This window comes from Strix aluco, chromosome 4 (assembly GCF_031877795.1).
Source record: "Strix aluco isolate bStrAlu1 chromosome 4, bStrAlu1.hap1, whole genome shotgun sequence".
NCBI lineage: Eukaryota > Metazoa > Chordata > Aves > Strigiformes > Strigidae > Strix > Strix aluco.
In genome coordinates, this window is record NC_133934.1 from 130,050,615 (window position 1) to 130,070,756 (window position 20,142).

The following is a 20,142-nucleotide window of genomic DNA, read 5'->3' on the forward strand; positions in this document are numbered from 1 at the left end:
AGGTTATTTGAATGCCTTTTATGCTATTTTTTTTTCTAAATTAAAACTGTCTCTAACACATGATAATAGCTGTAGTTAGATCAGTCTGAAATGAGTACGTGTAAGATGAAGTTCAAGATAATTGATGCTGTAAATATCCCTCGAGTGGAAAAATAGACCATATTAATGGCTTGAAAATTCAGTCTGCTTGTAGGAATCTGATTTGAGCCATAATAGAAATAGGCCTAGATTATATAAAGCACTGAGTTTACAGTTTACGGTGCCTTTAAAATTTGCTGTTGTGAACTGGAAGTATTCCCCTTCTGCCAACTGTATGTATCTGAAAACTTCCCTGGCATATGGTTTGCTTTGCAGGCTGCTACTCCAGAAGGTGAAGTTTTGCTGCTGTTCTGAGGAAATGTAGTGTGGGTTGTCTCGTTATAACCAGAAATGAATGCACTCCTTCACTTAATTTCCTTTATGTAAGGAGCAAAAGGTGCAGAGGAAGGCTCAGCCCTGGGAGCCAGCATGTGCAGGGCTACCAGGAGCACTGCAGAAGATGTCTAACCAAACAGCTCAACATCCTCCACCTGCAGAAATATACGTTATTTTGTATAAATAGAGTAACAGAATTAATAAAACTTACAGATTTCTGTCTTTCCTCCCCATGCCTCCAGCTCCCTTCCCTCTTCTTAAGAGACGATAGAACAAGAGGGAACGGCTTTAAACTGCAACAGGGGAGGTTCAGACTGAGCATTAGGAAAAAAAATTTCAGAGAAAGAGTGGTCGGACAGTGGAATAGGCTGTCCAGGGAGGGGGTGGAGTCACCATCCCTGGATGTGTTTAAGGGTCATTTAGATGAGATGCTGGGGGATGTGGTGTAGGGGAGAACTTTGTAGAGTCGGGCTGAGGGTTGGACTCGATGATCCCAAGGGGCTTTTCCAACCTGAAGGATTCTGTGAGACTTGCTGTTCCCCATAGACTCCCTCGTAGCTCCGTGGAGGGCACCCATGGGTTTCTGAGGCCAGGGTGCTGGCTGCATGCCAGCTGGCCACAGTGAGCTCACCGTGCAGCGTTTCCTCTCAGCTAATCTGAGCCATGCTCCAGTGCCCGCTTCTCCCCACGTACATACACCGATTTTATATAATGTGCTGGAGGTTAATTATCTTTGGGATCTCAATCCCCATTTGAAATTTTACTAAAAGAAGCTAAAAAGCTCAGAAGGTTTTGGGGAAAGGGGGGTTTGGCAGATGGGCAGCCAAATGCAATTATTTAAGGAAGCAAATCTTAGCTGCTCTTTGGGATTCAACTGCATTTATATGCTATAATAACGGTTTGGGATGAATTTTTGCTGATCATGCAGAATTGATAGGCATCGTATGTATTCAGAGAAGCAAGATGCGGACTAGGTGACCTCCTGAGGGTCCCTTCTGAGGTGGATGGGATTTTTGCCTGTGCTCCTGCAATGCACTGGCTGGGGGATTTCTTTCAAGTCAGCAGAAAGGCTTCACTTGTCTGGGTTCAGGTGTGGGCACTAAATATTCTGGGCAGATTCATTTTCCTCTTTCTCTTTGCTGTAGTTTTGTTTGATTTGTCATCTTCATTTGCCTCCAAGGAGATTCTTACATGCCCTTCTTTTTTCATCATCCACTCACCATTATTTATTTCGTCTAGTCCTGGCTTTCTTTTTATTTCTCTTCCCCTAAAATGCATATTTTGTATTCCGTTCAAGTGAAACTGGGAAAAAATATGGTCATCTTTAAGAGCAGAGATTGCGAGAAAGTATGCAGAGCACTGGTGAGATTTCTGTACTGACATTTTTAATGGTAAAGAGTTTAAGGCTGGAAAATAAATGTGAATCTTGGAAGAGCAGAACATACACGGGTGGGGGTAAGGAAACCTGGCACTTTTTATTTTATGTGTATGGACTGTCATATATTTTTTTTACTAAAGTAAAATATTTTTGTGCTCATTTTAGAACATATGAAGTCCCAAAGAAGGCAGTAAGAGAGCAGTGGAGTGTTATCAGGAACACCTGCTCTCCAAGGCACCACTGTTTGCACTCAGTATATTCAGAATGTAGTTGTTAACAGGGATTTAAACTTTGTGAGTAGTCTCTGGAAGAATTCTACCAAAGCCGTTAACTGGAGATGGATGTGGTCTGAAAATAGACCTTGTAATCCCAGTTCGATGTTCATTGCTTCAACAAAATTAAGTTTCTTTTCTTTAAAAAATAAAGGAGCAAGCATTAAGTAGGTTTGGGATTATTCAACCCATAATTACTTATCATATTAAAAAGTCCTATTTGTTGCAGCTATTCCTAGTAATGTGTCAGTCATGCATGTCAGGTGGCCTTACCTTCTAGTGCTGTTTCTTCTGGCTTGGATGGTAAATTCTTTGTTCTTTTAGAATCACAGAACGGTTTGGGTTGGAAGGGACCTTAAAGATCATCCAGTTCCAACCCCTCTGCCATGGGCAGGGACACCTTCCACTAGCCCAGGTTGCCCAAAGCCCCGTCCAACCTGGCCTTGAACCCTTCCAGGGAGGGGGCAGCCACAGCTTCTCTGGGCAACCTGTGCCAGGGCCTCACCACCCTCACAGGGAAGAATTTCTTCCTTACATCTCATCTAAATCTCCCCTCTCTCAGTTTAAAACCATCACCCCTCATCCTATCCCTACCCTCCTGATCAAGAGTCCCTCCCCCCTTTCCTGTAGCCCCTTTCAGTCCTGGGAGGCCGCTCTAAGGTCTCCCCAGAGCCTTCTCTTCTCCAGCTGAACCCCCCCAACTCTCTCAGCCTGTCCTCATAGTAATCATGTAATCTTCTGTTTCTTTACAGGTACAGAGAAAATTATAAAAACAAGGTTACCTGTTTAAAGAACAAGGATAATAACAGGGCCATTATTGCAGAATTCCTCCTCAAGCAATTGTATATATTGGGATAAGAAATTGTGTTTCTTGAATACTGTCCAACTCCTGTATACTTATAGCTGAATCTTAGTTCATAAAAGGAAGATAAATTACTGGAAAGTGAAAATCCTGTAGCAGAATCGTACATTACAAGTACTTTTGTAACTGCTGTCCTGTTATCTCACTGTCCTTCCGATCCCTGCAGTGTCAGAGAGGCTTTAGCTCTTGTTTCTCACACGCTTTGTTGGTGGTAGTCACAGTTCATCAGCATTATTCACAGCCATGTCTGGCAGGGTGGGGATCCAAAGTATGCTGACACTCCAGTATAGTCTAATGCAAGTGGAATGGAAAGATAGTTTAAATAATGTAATTTCTTGATTCAAGTGCACTTGATTTAATAATAATGATATGGAATTCTCTAATCAACTCTCTCTTTAATTACATTTTTTCATAAAATGTAATGCTAGAATTGACCATGACATCAATCTAGTTTGACCTTCTTAATCTTACCGCTGTATCTGGCTTTTTTGGCAACGTTTCTTACATTGGGTATAATATTTTGTATTTCGCTAAAAAAGCATCTGGTGTTGGTTTGAACAGGTGAGGAATCCTCTGTATGCCCGGGTAGTCTGTTCTCTGTTCAACTGCTTCATCTTCAGAAAAATAAGTCTGATTCTTTCCCATACTGAATTGGGTTTCCTTCAGTTCCCAGCTATTGTTACTTGTTGTATATATTATCGGTAGTCAAAAGAACTCTCTTGTACCTGCTGTTTTCCCACCATGAGGTGCTTACATCCTATAATAAAGTTACCGTTCAGTCTTCTTTTCTGGGAAATTAAATGCGTCTTGCTCTTTACATCTTTCACTGCCAGATGAAGTCACAAGTACTTTCTCTAGTGCATAAGTACTTTTCTGTTGCTCTTTTCTTTGCCCTTTAATTTCTTAATGTTGCTTAACAATGCCTGGCACCAGATTAGGGTCCTGCACTCAGGTCACCAGTTCTATATATGAAAGAAAATTATATCCGTGCTCTTACTGCACACAGTGATTCCAGCAGTCCCATCTATTTCAGAACTGTGCTGAGAGGACTTTGCTGGCGTCTCTCTCAGACCATGCCAGGGTACAGTCTTGCGCTGTTAACCTCTATTACGAGTTCATAGATGTGTATCGTTCTGTGTGAGCATCCGACTCTTCATTATTTGGAAAACCCACTGATCTTTATTCGTGTATGCACATGCACAGGCATGTAGAAATTCAGTACTGTAGTAAGTGTTGCTTTTTTCTGCTGTTTGTGCTGTGAATGCAAAATCCTCAGCACCAGCGTATCTGCTGCCCAGGGCCTCCAGTGCTAATTTTGTTTCATAAATAATGAGAATTGGGTAAGTTTGGTATCCTTGGATAAACAAAACTATTGCTGCCCTCTTGCAGGGCTGTGTGCCCTGTGCCATCCTCCCCATGGCATTAGGACATGCCGGTATGAACCGTTCATCCAGTGGGAGCGGTTGATATGGGTTTCAATCAGGTGTATTTATAACCTCATCAAAAGAATAAAGCAAACGTTTAATCCATAAAACCATCACCGAGTGTTCATTACATTTCTCCTCTCGGATTCTTTGCTGATAGACTCCAGCCCTTCATAACGCATGGCAGGCAGAAATACTCTCGAGCTGCGTGGGGTATTGTTGACTACTAAGGTCATTCTGTTTGTCCTTCTGTGTTTGACCATGTTAGCAGCCTTCTAGCGTGTGTTTGATCTTCCCAAAACGGTATTGGACATCAATATAAGCTCATCAGGGGTCTCCTGGGGTCACGCTCTTAGTCTTGTGGGAGCAAGGAAGAAAGGCTTGCTTTCTTTTAGGATCTGGCCTTGTAAATGATGCTTGCTTTCTACTGCTGTATCTGTACTGCACATGCAATACGGCACTGCAGATGCATAATAAATCTCTTTTAAAGGGCTGTAGAGGGAAAAATATCTTATGTGGAGCTCCAGGTAACTTGGCTCCCCTGTTTCCAGCTTCTTTGGAGCTCTTGTGTCTCCACACTGCGTGTACTAATGGATGGCACGCAAGACAGCTCGTTATCCCTTCCATAGGTATGCAAGAAATATGTATTTGTTGAATTTTTGTGTATTTTCTGAGCTATGTGTAACTGCTTTATATCGTACAGTACCACAAAGCACTTCAAACCTGCATAATTGTTGATAGCTTGTGCTAGGTCCAGGAGGCTATAGTAAGGAAAATAGCATGAAAAACGTTGTATTTTTATATTTAAGAACAACTTATGAGATAGGCTAAATATATGCGTCACTGCTGTCTCCTCTCTGGGTGTCTTGATGAAGCAGTTTCAATCAGTTTACCAGATGCGTGTTTTATTATTATCCTGACTTCCAAGCATCACTTGCTTTGAACATCTGAAGACAAAGGCAGCTAATTAACAAATGAAATCAGCAAGCTGTGTAGTCCCAGCAGCTGAAGAAAGATGATATAGCAGATATAGTCTGTGATCCTGCTCTCCTGTTTGTATATGTGAAGCTCCTCTGGAGCTCAGGTGAGGGTTGCAGGAGATGGTCCGTGTTTCCTACTGACAGACAGTGCGATGCCTCCAGTGCTTTGCAATTCAGCACAGAGAGGAGATTAATAGCATCTGCCACACTTCTGTGCACCTTCCACACCAACATCTCTGACCGTCGTGATGCAATTCACAGTGCATTTAGATTAGACCTGTTTTGAACAGCTTATATACTGGCTTTTCTGTTTGTTTGAGAGCTTAGGGATGTGCAAAGGGAATTCTTCCAATACAGTGTTTAGCATGCCTGTGCCATCTGGGTTTTGGAAACTGTTTGGTTCAATTCAAAGATTAAAGACTGAAAAATTGAACCTAATGGTGGCATAAACCTCTGTGGAAAACATACTTCTGTAATTATTTTCATTTTGATTAATAGACTTTAACTACATAGCAACACCCGTGACTTCAGTTTAATTTAAAGAATGATTAGTCAGTTAATTCTTCATTATTTGATCAACCCAAAATGAAAATTCTATTTTTATTTTTTTTTCTTGTAAAGTACTTCAACAATTCATCTAGCTGAGCTTCCTCATGCTCAATCTTTCTCCATTGCAGTAAGATCTCCCTGTCTCTTCAGCGATGTCCCCTCTTTCCTCTTCCCAGGTTAACTGCTGGGCAATACCTGAAGCCCATGGCTTCCCTCCCAGACTGCTGAGGCCCTGTGACTGTTCCAGTGCTTTTAGGGAACAAACACCCACAGATACACATACGCACAGAGCTTTAAATAGTTTTTGTTTGGTTGGGGTTTTTTTAAGTCTATTTGGAAATTTGAGTATCAGTAAGTTAAATTAGCCACTGAAACTGGAGTTCTGGAGAGCTTTGACAAGTGAGCATTGATGCCACCAAGATTAGGTGACTTTAAAATAGCCTGTCTAAAGGCAATGAATTTGGCAGTTGCATGCCTCCATTGTAATCACTCTGCAGAATACCTTGGCAGTATTATAGAAAAAGCATACTTTGTATTGTGTTTGCAGCTCTCACACTGCCTGAGCAAAATACAGTCTTATATAACAATCCAGTAAAACATTTGTCTAACCCTGCCCAACAGCGGGGCAGGCAGTTGAGTGTTCAGTGAAATCTCACAACAATTGCAAGCATTATTTTGTCTCCTATTAGTGCTGCTTCTTTTGCTTTGATGCAGCTGTTGAGATCTTTCCAGCACTGCCGATGGAAAAATCAGTCAAGTTCTGCGGTGCAAATTTTCTATTAATTGACCGTTATGAAATGCTTTGGCAGAGGGCTTGTGCCACATTTGCATTCCTAACTTAAATTTCTTTGAGGTTTCCTTACACTCTTCTCAAAATCCATCCCCTGTCATAGTACAGCACCATGCGGAAGGAGGGGGTCTGCTTCTCTCTGTGGTCAAGGGGTCCCGGTGTTGGAGGGGGTGAGCACACATCCAGCCTGGACCTTTCACAAGAGAGCAGGTAGCGCAAGGGAGCGATGGCATCACAGCTCATGATGTCATGGAGTAATTTAGGTTGGAAAGGGCCTCTTGTCCAACCTGCTCAAACCAGGGCCAACTTCACACTTAGGTTAGATTGCTCAGGGCTGTGTCAGTCAAGCTTTTGAAAGTCTCCGAGGATGGTATCCTGCAGCCTCTCTGGGCACTTGTCGCACTGCATGGGGAATTTGTTTTCACCAAGGAGTTTCTTTTGGTGCAACTTATACCTGTCGGCTCATGTTTTGTTCTGCTCGTCTAAGAGTTTGCCTTCATCTTCTCTGTAACTTCCCTAGTCAGTCAAAGACAGAAATTAGATCACCACTTCATCTTATCTTCTCCAGGCTGGCCAAACCCAGGTCCTCAGCTTCTGCTTGTATGGCACCTGCTCCAGTCCTCTGATCAGCATGGTGGTCTCCTCTGCACTCGCTCCAGTATGTCCATGTCTTGACCTGGATGGACAAGGTGCTCAGGATGTGTTCTGAGGTGCAGGGTAGAGGGGACGGATCGTTTCCCTGGACTTGCTGTTGCAGCCTGGGATGTAGTCAGCCACCTCCTGTTCAGCTTCTCTAGCAGGACCTCCAAGGCCTCTTCTGCAAAGCTGCCTTCTGGCCAGTCGGCCTCAGCCTGCCTTCTGTCGGGGTGTTGATTGCCACCTTACACTGGCAGGCCTTGCCTTAAGTCCTGTTTTTAGGCTTTAAGTAATTTAGTCTGTCTAGTCTTGATTAATTTCATACAAGTGAAGCTGAGTCACGACTTGGACTTCTTGGGTATTTCACCTAGGGGGATGCTCCTTCACTGAAGGGTGAGAGATTCAAGGAGCAGTCCCTTGAGTTGGTGTTGCTGGTTCTTGGCTGTTAGTGATCCTTGTTTGTGGTCTAAGGATGTGCTTTAATAATAGACATGGGAAAGCATTCATGTGTGAAAAGTTCTGTTGTTCATCAAAATATAGGGAACAGGTGTTTTGGCCTAGAAATTGAAGCAAGCTAATTTCCTTCTTTTTATTTTCTATTGCATGAGTAGAAGACATAATGTTTCAGCAATCTCATCCCTTTTCAAATGCTACTGTGATTTAAAATAACCTTTAAAACAAAAATGAATTCTCATTAGAAAATGCCATCCTAATTTGGAGCAACAGTTTCATAATTTGTTTCTGTGATATTAAATTAAATGTTTTGTAGAGTAGAATGAAGGTAACATTTACCTAAAATCCGTGCACTATTACAAGATATTATTGCTTGAATTATTCCAAATTTTGGAACATGTTTTGTTTCTAATTAATCAAGAGACTCTCAAGCTTTATTCTTGTTATGCAAATCAAAATGTAAGCATCTAAAGAATAATTTTAAAGTGCAGACTGCTTTTCAGCGTGGACGTTTGAAACATGTTAATCTATTCAGATTGTTAATGATGGGCTTCCATGAGTAATGCCATCTGCCTCTGCCTCACCTCTAGTTTATAAAACTATTAAACCCCCCCAGTTTTTTAGGAACTACCATGCTGATGGTCCATCTTGCACAATACACCATGGTGGTTCAGCGGTGTTTGTCTAGCTCTTGGGGAAAGGACATGGGAGGAAAATGCATGTGATGCTTCCCCAAAACGACAGTCCTTGTTTTCAACACCTTTGAAAAGGGAGTCAAGTGTGCGGGTGCCTTTGAGCATGACTGCGTTCCCTCCGGCACCGGTGGTCACGCAAAGATTTGAACACCTCGTTCTGCGTTTTGCTGAACCGTGGCCTTAAATAAATCTGATGAATTGACATTTGGATAGTTGCTCTCACAAGACTTTGCAAAAAATAGGGTTAAATCTGCGGATGAGTAATTAAGCACGACTTAAAGCATTGTGTATGTTTTGGCTTGAGGAAGAAGCACTGCTGGTAAGGGGCTGAAATTAGTTCAGTCAACGCTGAGTTGCGCATGGAAATGCGGTGTTGCTGTGTGCTTGTAGACCGGATTGGTAGAGGTATAGTTAGGCAAATTGTTTGTACTCTCTGTGAGTAACAGCATCAGTGCCTGTATTGTGACTGTTGGAGGCAAACCTGGACGTATCTTTGAAATGTAGGGATTAGATTTAGAGAATCAACTTCCCCTTGGCTGCCAGCTCTCCAGGCAGTGTAGCTTCTCCCTAAAGCTCACCAGAGAGTTGCTTACCACGGCGTTTGGGGGTGAAGTGTTTTTAACTAGTAATTAGTAAAACTAGCCATTGCTTTTCTTGTTTTGTTTAATTTTTTTTTTCATTCTTTGATGTAATCGTACCTTCAGAGAAAGCTCGTGATAAACAATAGTAACACCCTGCAAACAGGTATTACTTGTTCCTGATGGAACAAAGCCCAAATTAATTAATTAGGGTGTACTCTCTTTCCAAGGGCTATCGTTATTTTTTTCCCTATATATGAGTGAATTCTGTTGTGGGGATCTAATTTTCTTTGAGCTGATGCAGTGGGAGTAATTATATGATATCTGTATTTTAATCAAGAGAAGTGTGTTCTAAAGCCTGTGATGAATTTACCTGCTTGAAGTTAAATGCATGTAACTAAAAGAAGGGAATATGCATTAAATTACTGTATTAAATTGCTGCTTTAAAGGAAAACAGCTGCATGCGCAAGATCTATGTTCTAGTGGATCCTACCATTAGGATGCAAATTAGTCTGTCTATTTATTTCCTAAGCTTTATAAACTATTTTGTCTAAGAGACGTTTAAATTAAAATCATACATAAGAAACAAGTAGTAAAGATGAAAACCAGATGAAACCTAAGTATTAGTGGAAACATAACAGAAACTTGACAGACATTATCATACATGATAGTGTATATATTGTTATAGTCAAAAGCCTGAGTCGTAAATGCAGATCCAGTTGTGCTAGATGCTGTGCAAATGAAAACAAACTGTAAAACTGAATTCTGCTGCAAAAGTCCTAAAATGTGCATCTGTGGTTTTTAGAGCTGTATTGCCTCTGATTTGCTGTTGACTTGTGTAGAAGGCGATTCACGCGCTGCCCATCGCAGAGCCATCGTAGAGTCAACTCAAGCCTGACTTTACCTCCGTTGTTCTTTCTGTCTTCCCAGATTTGGACGATCCAATAGTCACGGTCCACCAGAGCATCGGGGAAGCAAAAGAGCAGTTTTACTATGAGAGAACAGTGTTTCTCAGGTGCGTTGCCAACTCCAATCCTCCTGTTCGGTACAGCTGGCGACGCGGCCAAGAGGTACTGCTGCAAGGGTCTGATAAAGGAGTGGAGATCTATGAGCCCTTCTTTACCCAGGTAGGAATGAAAGTACAGTATTTTTCCTTCCTTAGGCTCCTTGTACCAGATTCTTTATGACTGGATCTGCCTGCATACCCCTGCTGGGTTTGTGGTGTGGGTAAGTGGGCATGCCCTCCAGATAACTACATCCCGGCACAAATGCATCCGTGTGTTATGATAGGACTCCCTAATATAAAACATGTCTTTTAATTTTTTTGTCAAATTGTGAAATAGTAAATTATGGGAAGATACACAGTGAGTGCTGTCTGCAGGAGCCCCTTTCAAGTCTTTTTGCTTGGGCTCTGCAAGCCCAAACCTCTGATTTGACTGCTATTTCCTAATCTTTTCCAATACGATGCAAAGTGATTCTGCACAGAAGATACAGCCTAAAAAGCTTTTCAGGAAAGCTAAACTCCCTGTGTTGGGTGGTTTGTTTTTTTTTTAATTTTATTTTATTCTGCCTTTCACTTCCTTGAATATCAGTTTTTATTCCAGAATTACACAGTTAAAAGATGAGGCGGCAAAAATGGAAATAAGTGCTTTTTTAAGTCTTTCTACTCTCTCTCACAGCCATGAAGGCAGACTGGGCCATCAAAAGAGTCTGTCAGATTAGATCAGATTAATTTATTGTTAGCACATTTGCACAGTCTCAGAATAAAAAAGGTGGCATATCCTATTGTCTATGGACAAAAGTGTGTGATGGTGTTTGCAAAAAGAAGAAGAAAAAAAGAAAAAAAGGAGAAAAAATTGAAAAATTGTTTTGGAAAGTCTCAAGCAATAACGAGCAAAGATAGAGGTGAAAACTGCCTGGTAATTTGGTCTTCATAGCAGAAAGCAACCTGTAACTTCCATAAATAATTTTCAGCTAATGATTTGAGAGCACCGTCATTTTTTCTTTTTATTGTACTTGACAGCTTTATATTACTACAGTGGCTTGGTATTTTACTGAGAAACATGTAGCCTGGAACCTTGCAGAGATGAGAATTAGATTACATAGTCAAGTTATTGGTCTCCTAAATGCGATGAGATTATTTTTAATTTAGCATGTACGGACCCAGTTTAGCAAATCTGTGGCTTGTTTCCTTGGCCTCAAGTGTGTAAACAGGAGTTTTTTTTAATGTTTTAATTAAAAAGTGTGAGACTCCCTTGATGTGGGACTTTTTGTTTTATATTTTAATATGGAAATGCTGATGATTACTTTCCCTATCATCTAATAAGAGCATATCTAATAAAATGTGTCACATGAAATTAGATTCAATATTAAAAAAAATAATATATTTCTAGGTTACTAGGAGCATTCTTCTTAAAACCTCTGTCCGGGCTGAATTAATGAATAAATCAGATTGTCATGTTGATAGTGAAAGCTTATCTATAACCTTTTTACGTTTATTGGAGGTCAGGTTGAATTAGTGCATCTTGTCAGCGTGTCTACAAGATCTGATATATGTTTATAAGAGGAAAAGATGTAATTAAAGGTTCAAGAGTCATAAACGTCTCCTGCACACCTCTGCATAATCGGTTCAGCTTATGATATGGTAACAGACAGTAAGAACTGATGTGGAGAGGGATAGAGGGGATTTGACTTCAGAGCATCAAGAGATACAAATTTGAGGTGGCATTTTTTCTGATTGCTTTGAAGGTGGATTATCAATCTGAAAATTAAACGACATGGAAAACAAGTAGTTACACAATTAAATTTTCTAAGGCATTGTACCCCAAAAAAGACCAGTTTTTCTTTCCGGTGGTTTTCTTGTTTTATTAAATCACAGAAGGCACCTGGAAAACTGGGCGTATACAAATAGATTCTTGAACTTCGAACAGATTTTTTTCTTTTTTTGTGAGTCAGGTAATGTCAGCTACTTAATTTGGCTGCCATGGGGAAAAAAATTGAGCATACACATTCTCATCTGTGGAAGTGTTTGAAATACTGAACTTTTCAAAACCAAAATCTCGATGCAGAATATTTTCCCAAGAGTTTGCATCATCCTCATTGCACATTGTAATTGCACAGCCTGAGTACAAGATTAAATTTGCTGTATTTACAATAATTATGCAATTAGGCATAATTAGACTAATTATCCAAACCAATGAAGAAAATATATACATTTTTATAAATCTGGGGCCGTGATCCAGAATACCATTGTGAGTTCAGCCCACAAGTTCAGCTTGGAGTCCACAACTAAGGAATGAATTGATGAGGTGCAGCTGCTCCATGTTTCCAGAACTCAGTGACTTTGGTAGTTGCATTCCTACTAACCTGGACCAGGCCCTTCTCTAGCCCAGATAAACTCTTCTTAAAGTAGGATCATTATCTTTAGGAACAGCCTTTCAAAGACTTCGTCTTGCAAACATGAAATCAGCATGTGCTTAATTTTAATCCTATAATTTCAGTTCCAATACTCAAAAAATCTACCAAGCTTGATCTCACAACTGTTTCATTTCTTCTCTGGCTAGCTATAGCTTCTCTTTTATTGTTTGTTTGGCTACTTCTCTACATGCTTTTTCACAAACTACTATATTTTTGCTTATATAGGCTTGGGCCGTTGGTGCACATAATGTTGTTAAAAAAAGCTAAGTATGTTGCTCAAGCTGTGGTAGTATTAACAGTTGTTCAGCTTTAACAGGACACACGATAATGAACATTTTCCGAAGTTTGCTCTTTTGATGCTTTGTGAGCTCGTTCGGAGTGTCTGCCTCCCTGGGCTGGCATTCTGCCTTAGCCTTGTCTAAGCATAATACATTTTTAGCTTATCACTATAAATGCAGGCAAAGACTTGAAAGCGGGCAGCTGGAGGAGGAGATTGAGAGCCCGAGGAAGTTTGTTATTTTAATGCTACAGTGAATAATGTGCAGGTATTGATACATAAAGATTTATCTGATGTTTTCGCAGCCCTCTCTGCTGTTGCATCCTCATGCCTGACACCCCGATGTGCTTTGCTGTGCTCCCTGTGCTTTCAGTCTCCCTGCTCTGTCCCATGACATCTCTTCATGTTCAGGATTTTGTCTTTGACACTCCTTTTGGCTTTTTGTTACTCTTGTTTCTAAGAATACTGTAAGATTTTACATACATATTTCTGCAACTTACTGCTTCTCCTGAGTTTCTGGTTCTGCAGTGCCCATTTCACATAGTACTGCAGTGGAAATCTCATCTTTTTCAGTTTTCTCTTGATTGTGTCTGAAGGAACTCCTTCATTACATATCCCGTTCAGGTCCCTGCTCCATCATTTACACTGCTGGCTAAAAATAAAATCCATCAGCAGCTCATTTTCAAAGGAAAACAGCAGGATTTCTGTAGCTTGTGATTTTTTTCATCACATAGATCGGTACCCTAAGCTATATTATCCCAAATAATGCAACTTGAAAGACTCTTGTCAAACCAATTTCCCCCTTGCTGCTCTCTTTTCTTTTACCTTTAATATATAAGTGGGGCTACAGTTTTAGGTTATGCCAGCTGTTATTCTTTCAGGTAATTAAATAAATACGTTTTCTTGACCACTTCAACATCAGCTTCTAATTAGCCACCTCTGCATCTTCCTCTTGCCTCCTGAAAGCCAGTCTCAGTGTTTCCTGCATCGCTGCTTGTTGCCCTGCCTCAGTCCTTTCCTAACGCTCTCTCTTGCAGGGAGAAACAAAGATCCTGAAGCTGAAGAACCTCCGACCTCAGGACTACGCTAACTACAGCTGCATCGCCTCGGTGAGGAATGTCTGCAGCATCCCTGACAAGATGGTGTCCTTCCGACTCTCTAATAAAACAGGTGGGACCTCCAGCAGCGACCCTCCCGGGTCCTTTGATGTCCCCGTGGTCTTTTGTGTTTTGGTGGTGTTCTCTCGCTTAAAACGTACGTGACCGTGTGCAGCTGCACAGTGGTAAGAGCTATTCAGGAGCAAGTTGGAGAACCCATTTTGAGGTGTTTTCTTTTTTTCGCAACAAAGTTAAGATTTAAAGAAGAGTTTTGATTTATTGCTCTCTATTTCCTCAATTTATTGCTCCCTTCCAGTACTTAAAGGGGCTGCAGGAAAAGTAGGGAGGGACTCTTTATCAGGGAGTGTAGGGACAGGGTGAGGGGTAACGGTTTTAAACTGACAGAAGGTGGATTTAGATGAGACATAAGGAAGAAATTCTTCCCTGTGAGGGTGGTGAGGCCCTGGAACAGGTTGCCCAGAGAAGCGCCCTGGAACAGGTTGCCCATAGAAGCTCCCTGGAAGGGTTCAAGGCCAGGTTGGACAGGGCTTTGGGCAACCTGGGCTAGTGGAAGATGTCCCTGCCCATGGCAGGGGGGTGGGAACTAGATGATGTTTAAGGTCCTTTCCCACCCAACCTGTTCTATGATTCTGTGATTTATTGCTCTCTGGATTTTATTATTGGGATTTACAGTTTCCCCCAGTGTGAGGGAGGTTCATGGTTATGGATAGACTTCAAAGAAGATACTGCAGCAAGGTAAGAGGAAGGGACATGTCATTCAAGGCTGGACACAGAGAGAAAACAAATACTCAAATACTTCTCTCGCTGCTTTGTTGAAAGCTAGTTATTTTTGGTCAACGTAATATTTTAGGAAACACCTTTTTATATTCTTACATTGATTTAAATGATTGATTTTACATAATTGATTTGATATATTATTGCATTGATTTAAACAGTGATTTTTGACACTGATTTTTAAAAAAATATTTTCTTTCAGACTTGTTTGGTTGAAATTAAAATATTCAAGCAGTTGCATTAAAATACTTTGCAGAAAGATAACTAGGCATTTAGCTGTAGTCTCTGACCAAGCTGTCTCCATGTTCCGGAGACACAATTTCTTGTGCATTTGCTCTTTTCTGTGGACTTCTCCCTGGCTGAGCAAACAGCCAGTTGTACATCTCCCTCTCTTTGTGGCTATATCACTGCTGTGTATCTCAAGAGCCTCGTGCCAGTGGTTGATCACAAGAAGTGCAATTGGGAATGCTGGTTTCCAGGAGGATGGAAATTACAGATTTTAACTCTGCTAAAGGTTCAGTGTCCAGGATCCTCAGAGGATGTGTAGGAAATGGTTTATAAACCTGATGCCAAAGAGCAAAGTTCTCAGCTTAGATTTCTAAACAACTAGAAATTTCAGAGAAGTGTTTTCTGGAGAACAGTTCTGCAGAAAATATTGTAACATTTGAAGACTCCAGGGTAGATTTTTGTTGATGTATGCCTTAAGAGCGAATGCCTCAGGGCACTGAGAACTGGTAGCAAATGAATGAAACAGCTGAGGCATTAACATGCTGAGTGCCTCTAAGATGAACTATGAATTTTATTTGCACTTGCACATTTCACATTATTTCTGTCCTCATGACTTTATTCCAAGGAGTTGCCTTCAGCTTTTTCTAAATTTCTGAGTTGACAGCAGAGACTTCAAAACTGTGTGGTATGTACCATTTCTGTACACAACCCACTGCAAAGCAAATTCACAGCTCAGCTTTAGAGCTGCTGCTGGCAGTAGGGGAGTTACAGTCAGCCCTGAAGGTATCTGGCAAAATTATTTGGAAGCCCTTAATTTGCTCTTTCATTTATTTTGCTAGGAAAAAAAATATCGTAATGTGAGGTGTTTGCCCCTCATTAGTTGCTCTGGTTTCACACCAGAAGAGGCATGAAAGCGTGTCTGCCATGGGGAGGTGTAGCTGATAGGTGGGAGCAACTTTCCTCTCAACACCAGTAGTAACTCATCCACCTTCTTCATCTATGAGAGCAGAGTATGAAAGTTGTTACCGCTTCCATTTCTCAGAGCGATAATTTTGCTGTTGGATCCACAACAGTCTCTGTCCGTGTCAGACCTCATCCAGAACAGAAGTTTATGTTACAGTAATGGGGGAACATCAAATAGCATAGCTATTCCAAACCGAGGATGGGTGATCATGATCTCATTTTGCAAAAAGAATGAACTATTCCTACCTTACAAATGTCATGTTTACTTTGGGAGAAGGGTGTCTTGCTACAATAACAGGAATTGCTCTTCTGGAGTCGTTTCCAAAGTAAACAAGCCTTGAAAAATTACAAGGATTCACACTTTCTCATGAAGAACTTGGTTGCAACCATCACCAAGGTCAAGATTAAATATGTATACTGATTACTGCAACAACTCATTAAAGACAATGACTGATGCGTTGATGGCTGAGACAAAATTTTTCTTGTTTGGTATGACTTCATCTGATATAGAAGTCCTTTGGTAGAACTTCACCTGGTGTAACTTCATAGAAGTTATATAAATTGTAAATCCAGAGTAATCCAGGATAAATCCAAAGTAATGAAAATCAGATTCTGAACTTGATATCTGTTTTGGTATAGAGCCGTCCTAGTCTGTCCATCTGTTTTTAATTTAAAGCTGGAGGCATGTAATGGAGGTGCCTATCTAATGAAAACAAAGGAGACACAAACAAGTGTCTGTAATGTGGCAAACATTCACGATATTTATTTTAATTAATGTGGCTACAAGTGAATTTAAGTTCAGCTGCAAATTATGTGATCAAAATGTAAAATTGGTGGCAATCTGGCTATTCTGCATTTATCAGGTCTGTAAGCATAACTGGTGTGAGAAGTTTTTGTTGGACTTGGATGTTACTGATGAGAGAGATGACTAAGGAGAATACTTGAGGCTTACAGCAGCTGTGGGTTTCCATCTCGTTCCAGTAGTGATTTGGCTCAGTGAGTTCAGGTTTTTACTGCAGGATATGGGGACTGTTGCACGATTTGTCAGGCTCGCTTTGATCGATTGACTTGTGGGCAAAGTCGGGAAGGTTTTTGCCTGCCATGGATGTGCTCTCCAGCTTGGGTTGCTCAGGGACACCAGCCAGATGGGGTTGGCGAGGGTTTGTGGACCATCTGCACGCAGTGGCTTGCCATTCACCTCGGTTGATGGACGCAATGCATGCAGGGAGGCTGCGGGGCTGCCGGGAGCACCTCAGCTCCGCGCTGGCACAGAGTGATTGCCACCGCCCGCCGACGCACAGCAGGACTTTTGAACGCTGCCACGAGCGTTCGTCACGTGTGATGATCATTGGCAGATTGTGCTTGAGGAAGTGTGCTCAGCAGACGTGAAAAATAACCCAGTGTAACTATTACTGTATGCCTGGAAACCCTTACTGGTCTTACAATATCCTGCTACTACCCTGCCTGCTTTCTGCATCCAGGGCCACTGAGGTTCTCACAGATGACAGTAAAGTCACCTGTTGAACCTTCTACTTGATAATCTTCCCATATTGTTGGAGAATATGGTGACAGAGGCACATGAACGCTTCTTTTTTCCTCTTTCTTTCTCTGAAACACTCAAGTCTCCCTGCCTTCCCTCAGCAAGAGCTATAGGTGACTCGGGCATGAGTGTAGACTCTTGTTTCAAGGAAAACATTGCAGATACAGATGCTCTGCTGCTGTATTTATGCCGCAGGGTCTTTCATACATCTACATGCCTGTGCTCCCACCTGAGTCGAGAGCCTCATTTGTGGAACACCAGGCACGTCTCCGGGTGAGTAGTTCAGGTTTCTGTTCAGTGCCGTCTGCCAGCTTGTCCCTGTGACCCTTTTGTTTTCTGTGCTTACTCCGTCTTGCTGATTATTTGATTGTGTGTCGTGGCATCACCAGAGTAACAATCAATTACTGTGATAGAACCAATCCAAAGGAAACTTTCTGCATACTTCTTGAATAATTAGCGAGCTAATTAAGCTGATGCCATCAGATGAACATGTATTCATCAGTACACTTTGGACATGATGCAGGTTTCAAGTGTTACACATAGGTATAATTAGGTACACTCACACCCCCTTCATTCGACAGCGGTGTGTTAATTACATCTGGTCTGCGTGAGGCTGAAGCCTTAGGCACACCATCGATGTGTCTGTTTGGCATCATTTTTCAGACACACAGATTTCTTTGTTCCACTGCAGACTAGTTTAAAATACAAAAAACAAAGTGGATGTTGTAATGAGAGAAGCTGAGATCATCTCAGAAGCATGTGACCATGCATATGCTGAAGCCCAAGATGACAATTAGCAGTAATATTGCACAGCAGTAGGTAGAGGCACTTGTTGAGCACAGACCCACTTGTTATCTAAAGACAGCTATTACTCTGCAAATTTATTATCTAAATAGATGAGAAGTTTGAAGGGAAGCAGAAACACTGTGAAGTGATTCACCTGCTGGCAGATTGCTGGTGACTGGCAGGAACAGAAATAGAAGTCAAGATGTGAGGAAGAACAGCTAAGGGACTAATTTTGCAACTCTCATTTGTTTTTAGTAGACTGAGTCCCTTTAAAATCAGCACATAGAAGTTAATTTGGGTAAGTTAATGCAAGCAGGAGTTGTAAAACCATATGCAGCTGCTGTGCAACGAAATCAAGGGGTTATTCTGACAAGGAGGAGGAACCCTGACAATTTTCTCAGTGTGTGTGCTTGAATCCATGCTGTCGGAAGAGGAGCAGCTGTGAGGGTGGGTGTCACACTGAGTCACGACCTCCACACTTTCTGTCTACGTTACCCGTTTTTTGTTGCCTCACTATGTCCGTGCTGTACCCAAGAAGAAATCTGACTGATCTGATTCTGGCTCCTACTCTACCTGTGGGGATTTTCTTGGGGTTCCTACTGTCCCGTCTCTTCCCCAAGGCCTCAGAGGGTTTTCTCCCCGTTCATGTTTTTCACCCTCTTACAGCTCTTAGTGTATTTGTATTCCTGAAATCAGTGAAATTTTTCCTCCAGTCCTCACAGTTGGAAATGGCAAGAAGCACAAAAGACAGAGCTGGCAGCAAAGGCTTCTGGGGTGAGGGGAGCACAGTGCTACAGATTGTGTCTTCTCACAGGAGCAAATCCCAAACACCTTACTCATTCCTGTTCCCACTTACAAGTGTTTTGGAATCACCACCTTGATTGCTCTATTATACCTTCTCATCCTCTTGCCTTGTCTTTAGTAAGAACTTTGGTATGACCTCCCATAGTTTCCTTATAGCCAGATTTGCAAGATGCAAATAATAAGTGGAAAATTGGCTCAGCCTTTGGTGACATGATGTCCAACTGCTGGTCATTTGCTCATGTCATCTCTTGGGGATCAAAACCAGGAGCAATACTGGACAACCTAATTATTAATGACCCAAATGATGGGACCCAGTGAACTTTTGGCAAGTTCTCAGATACCAGACTGGGAGTAGTGGTCAATACAGGGGTCTTGACAGGCTGGAGAAAAGGGCAGACAGGAGCCTCATGAAATTAGCTCAGGGTAATGCCACATCCTGCCCCTGGAGAGGAACGACCAGCCTATGTACCAGTACATGTTGAGGCCAACTGGCTGGAAAGCAGCTTTGCAGAAAGGGAGCTGGGTTGCCCCGCAGGCAAGTTGAAGATGAGCCAGCAATGTGCCCATGTGAAAAAGGTCAACATTGAGCTGGGCCGTACTAGCAGAACTGCAGCCAGCAGGTCCAGGGCAGTGATCCTTCCCCTCTGTTCAGTGCTTGTGAGACTGCATGGCACTGCTCTGTTCGGTTTGGGGCTCCCTAGAGCAAGGAAGACTTGGATGGTCTGGAGAAAGACCAGTGGAGGCCACAGAGATGGTCTGGAACTAGAGCAGGTGACATGTGGGAGGAGGCTGAAGGATCTAGGTTTGCTCACCTTGGGGAAGATGCTTAAACTTTGACTAGATGAGGCCTGAGCAACCTCATCTAATCGGCATTGCTTCAGGCAGGGCTCTGGCCAGAGGCCTCCAGAGATCCCTTCTGATGGAGATCATGCTACAGTCTGCGATTAAAAGGCAAAACAGTGTTGTGGAAATTGTTATTTGAATTCAGCATTATCTCCTCTCCCCAGTATATTGTTGTCTGTGTAAGAACTGTTGAAAGTCCTGAAGACCTATCGCCCTGCCTTAGCCTGGACCATACGTTGGTCAGGAGGTGCTTCTTTTTGAAGATGCCTAGCAGGAACAAATGCAGTCTCTTTTAGAAATACAGAAGTTATGTTATTCCAAGCATAATTCTGCTCTGTGTCAAACATGAATTATTGACAGA

General features: G+C 41.9%; 1 protein-coding gene across 1 annotated transcript in view; it reads left to right on the forward strand.

Annotated features, from left to right (window-relative positions):
• The window catches only part of MDGA2 (MAM domain containing glycosylphosphatidylinositol anchor 2), a 392,310-nt gene that overhangs the window by 191,880 nt on the left and 180,288 nt on the right, over positions 1–20,142 (forward strand). The window contains exons 4-5 of the mRNA XM_074821198.1: positions 9,962–10,158; positions 13,763–13,895. Of these exons, the coding sequence (XP_074677299.1) occupies positions 9,962–10,158; positions 13,763–13,895 (330 nt within the window). The remainder of the gene's footprint in view (positions 1–9,961; positions 10,159–13,762; positions 13,896–20,142) is intronic.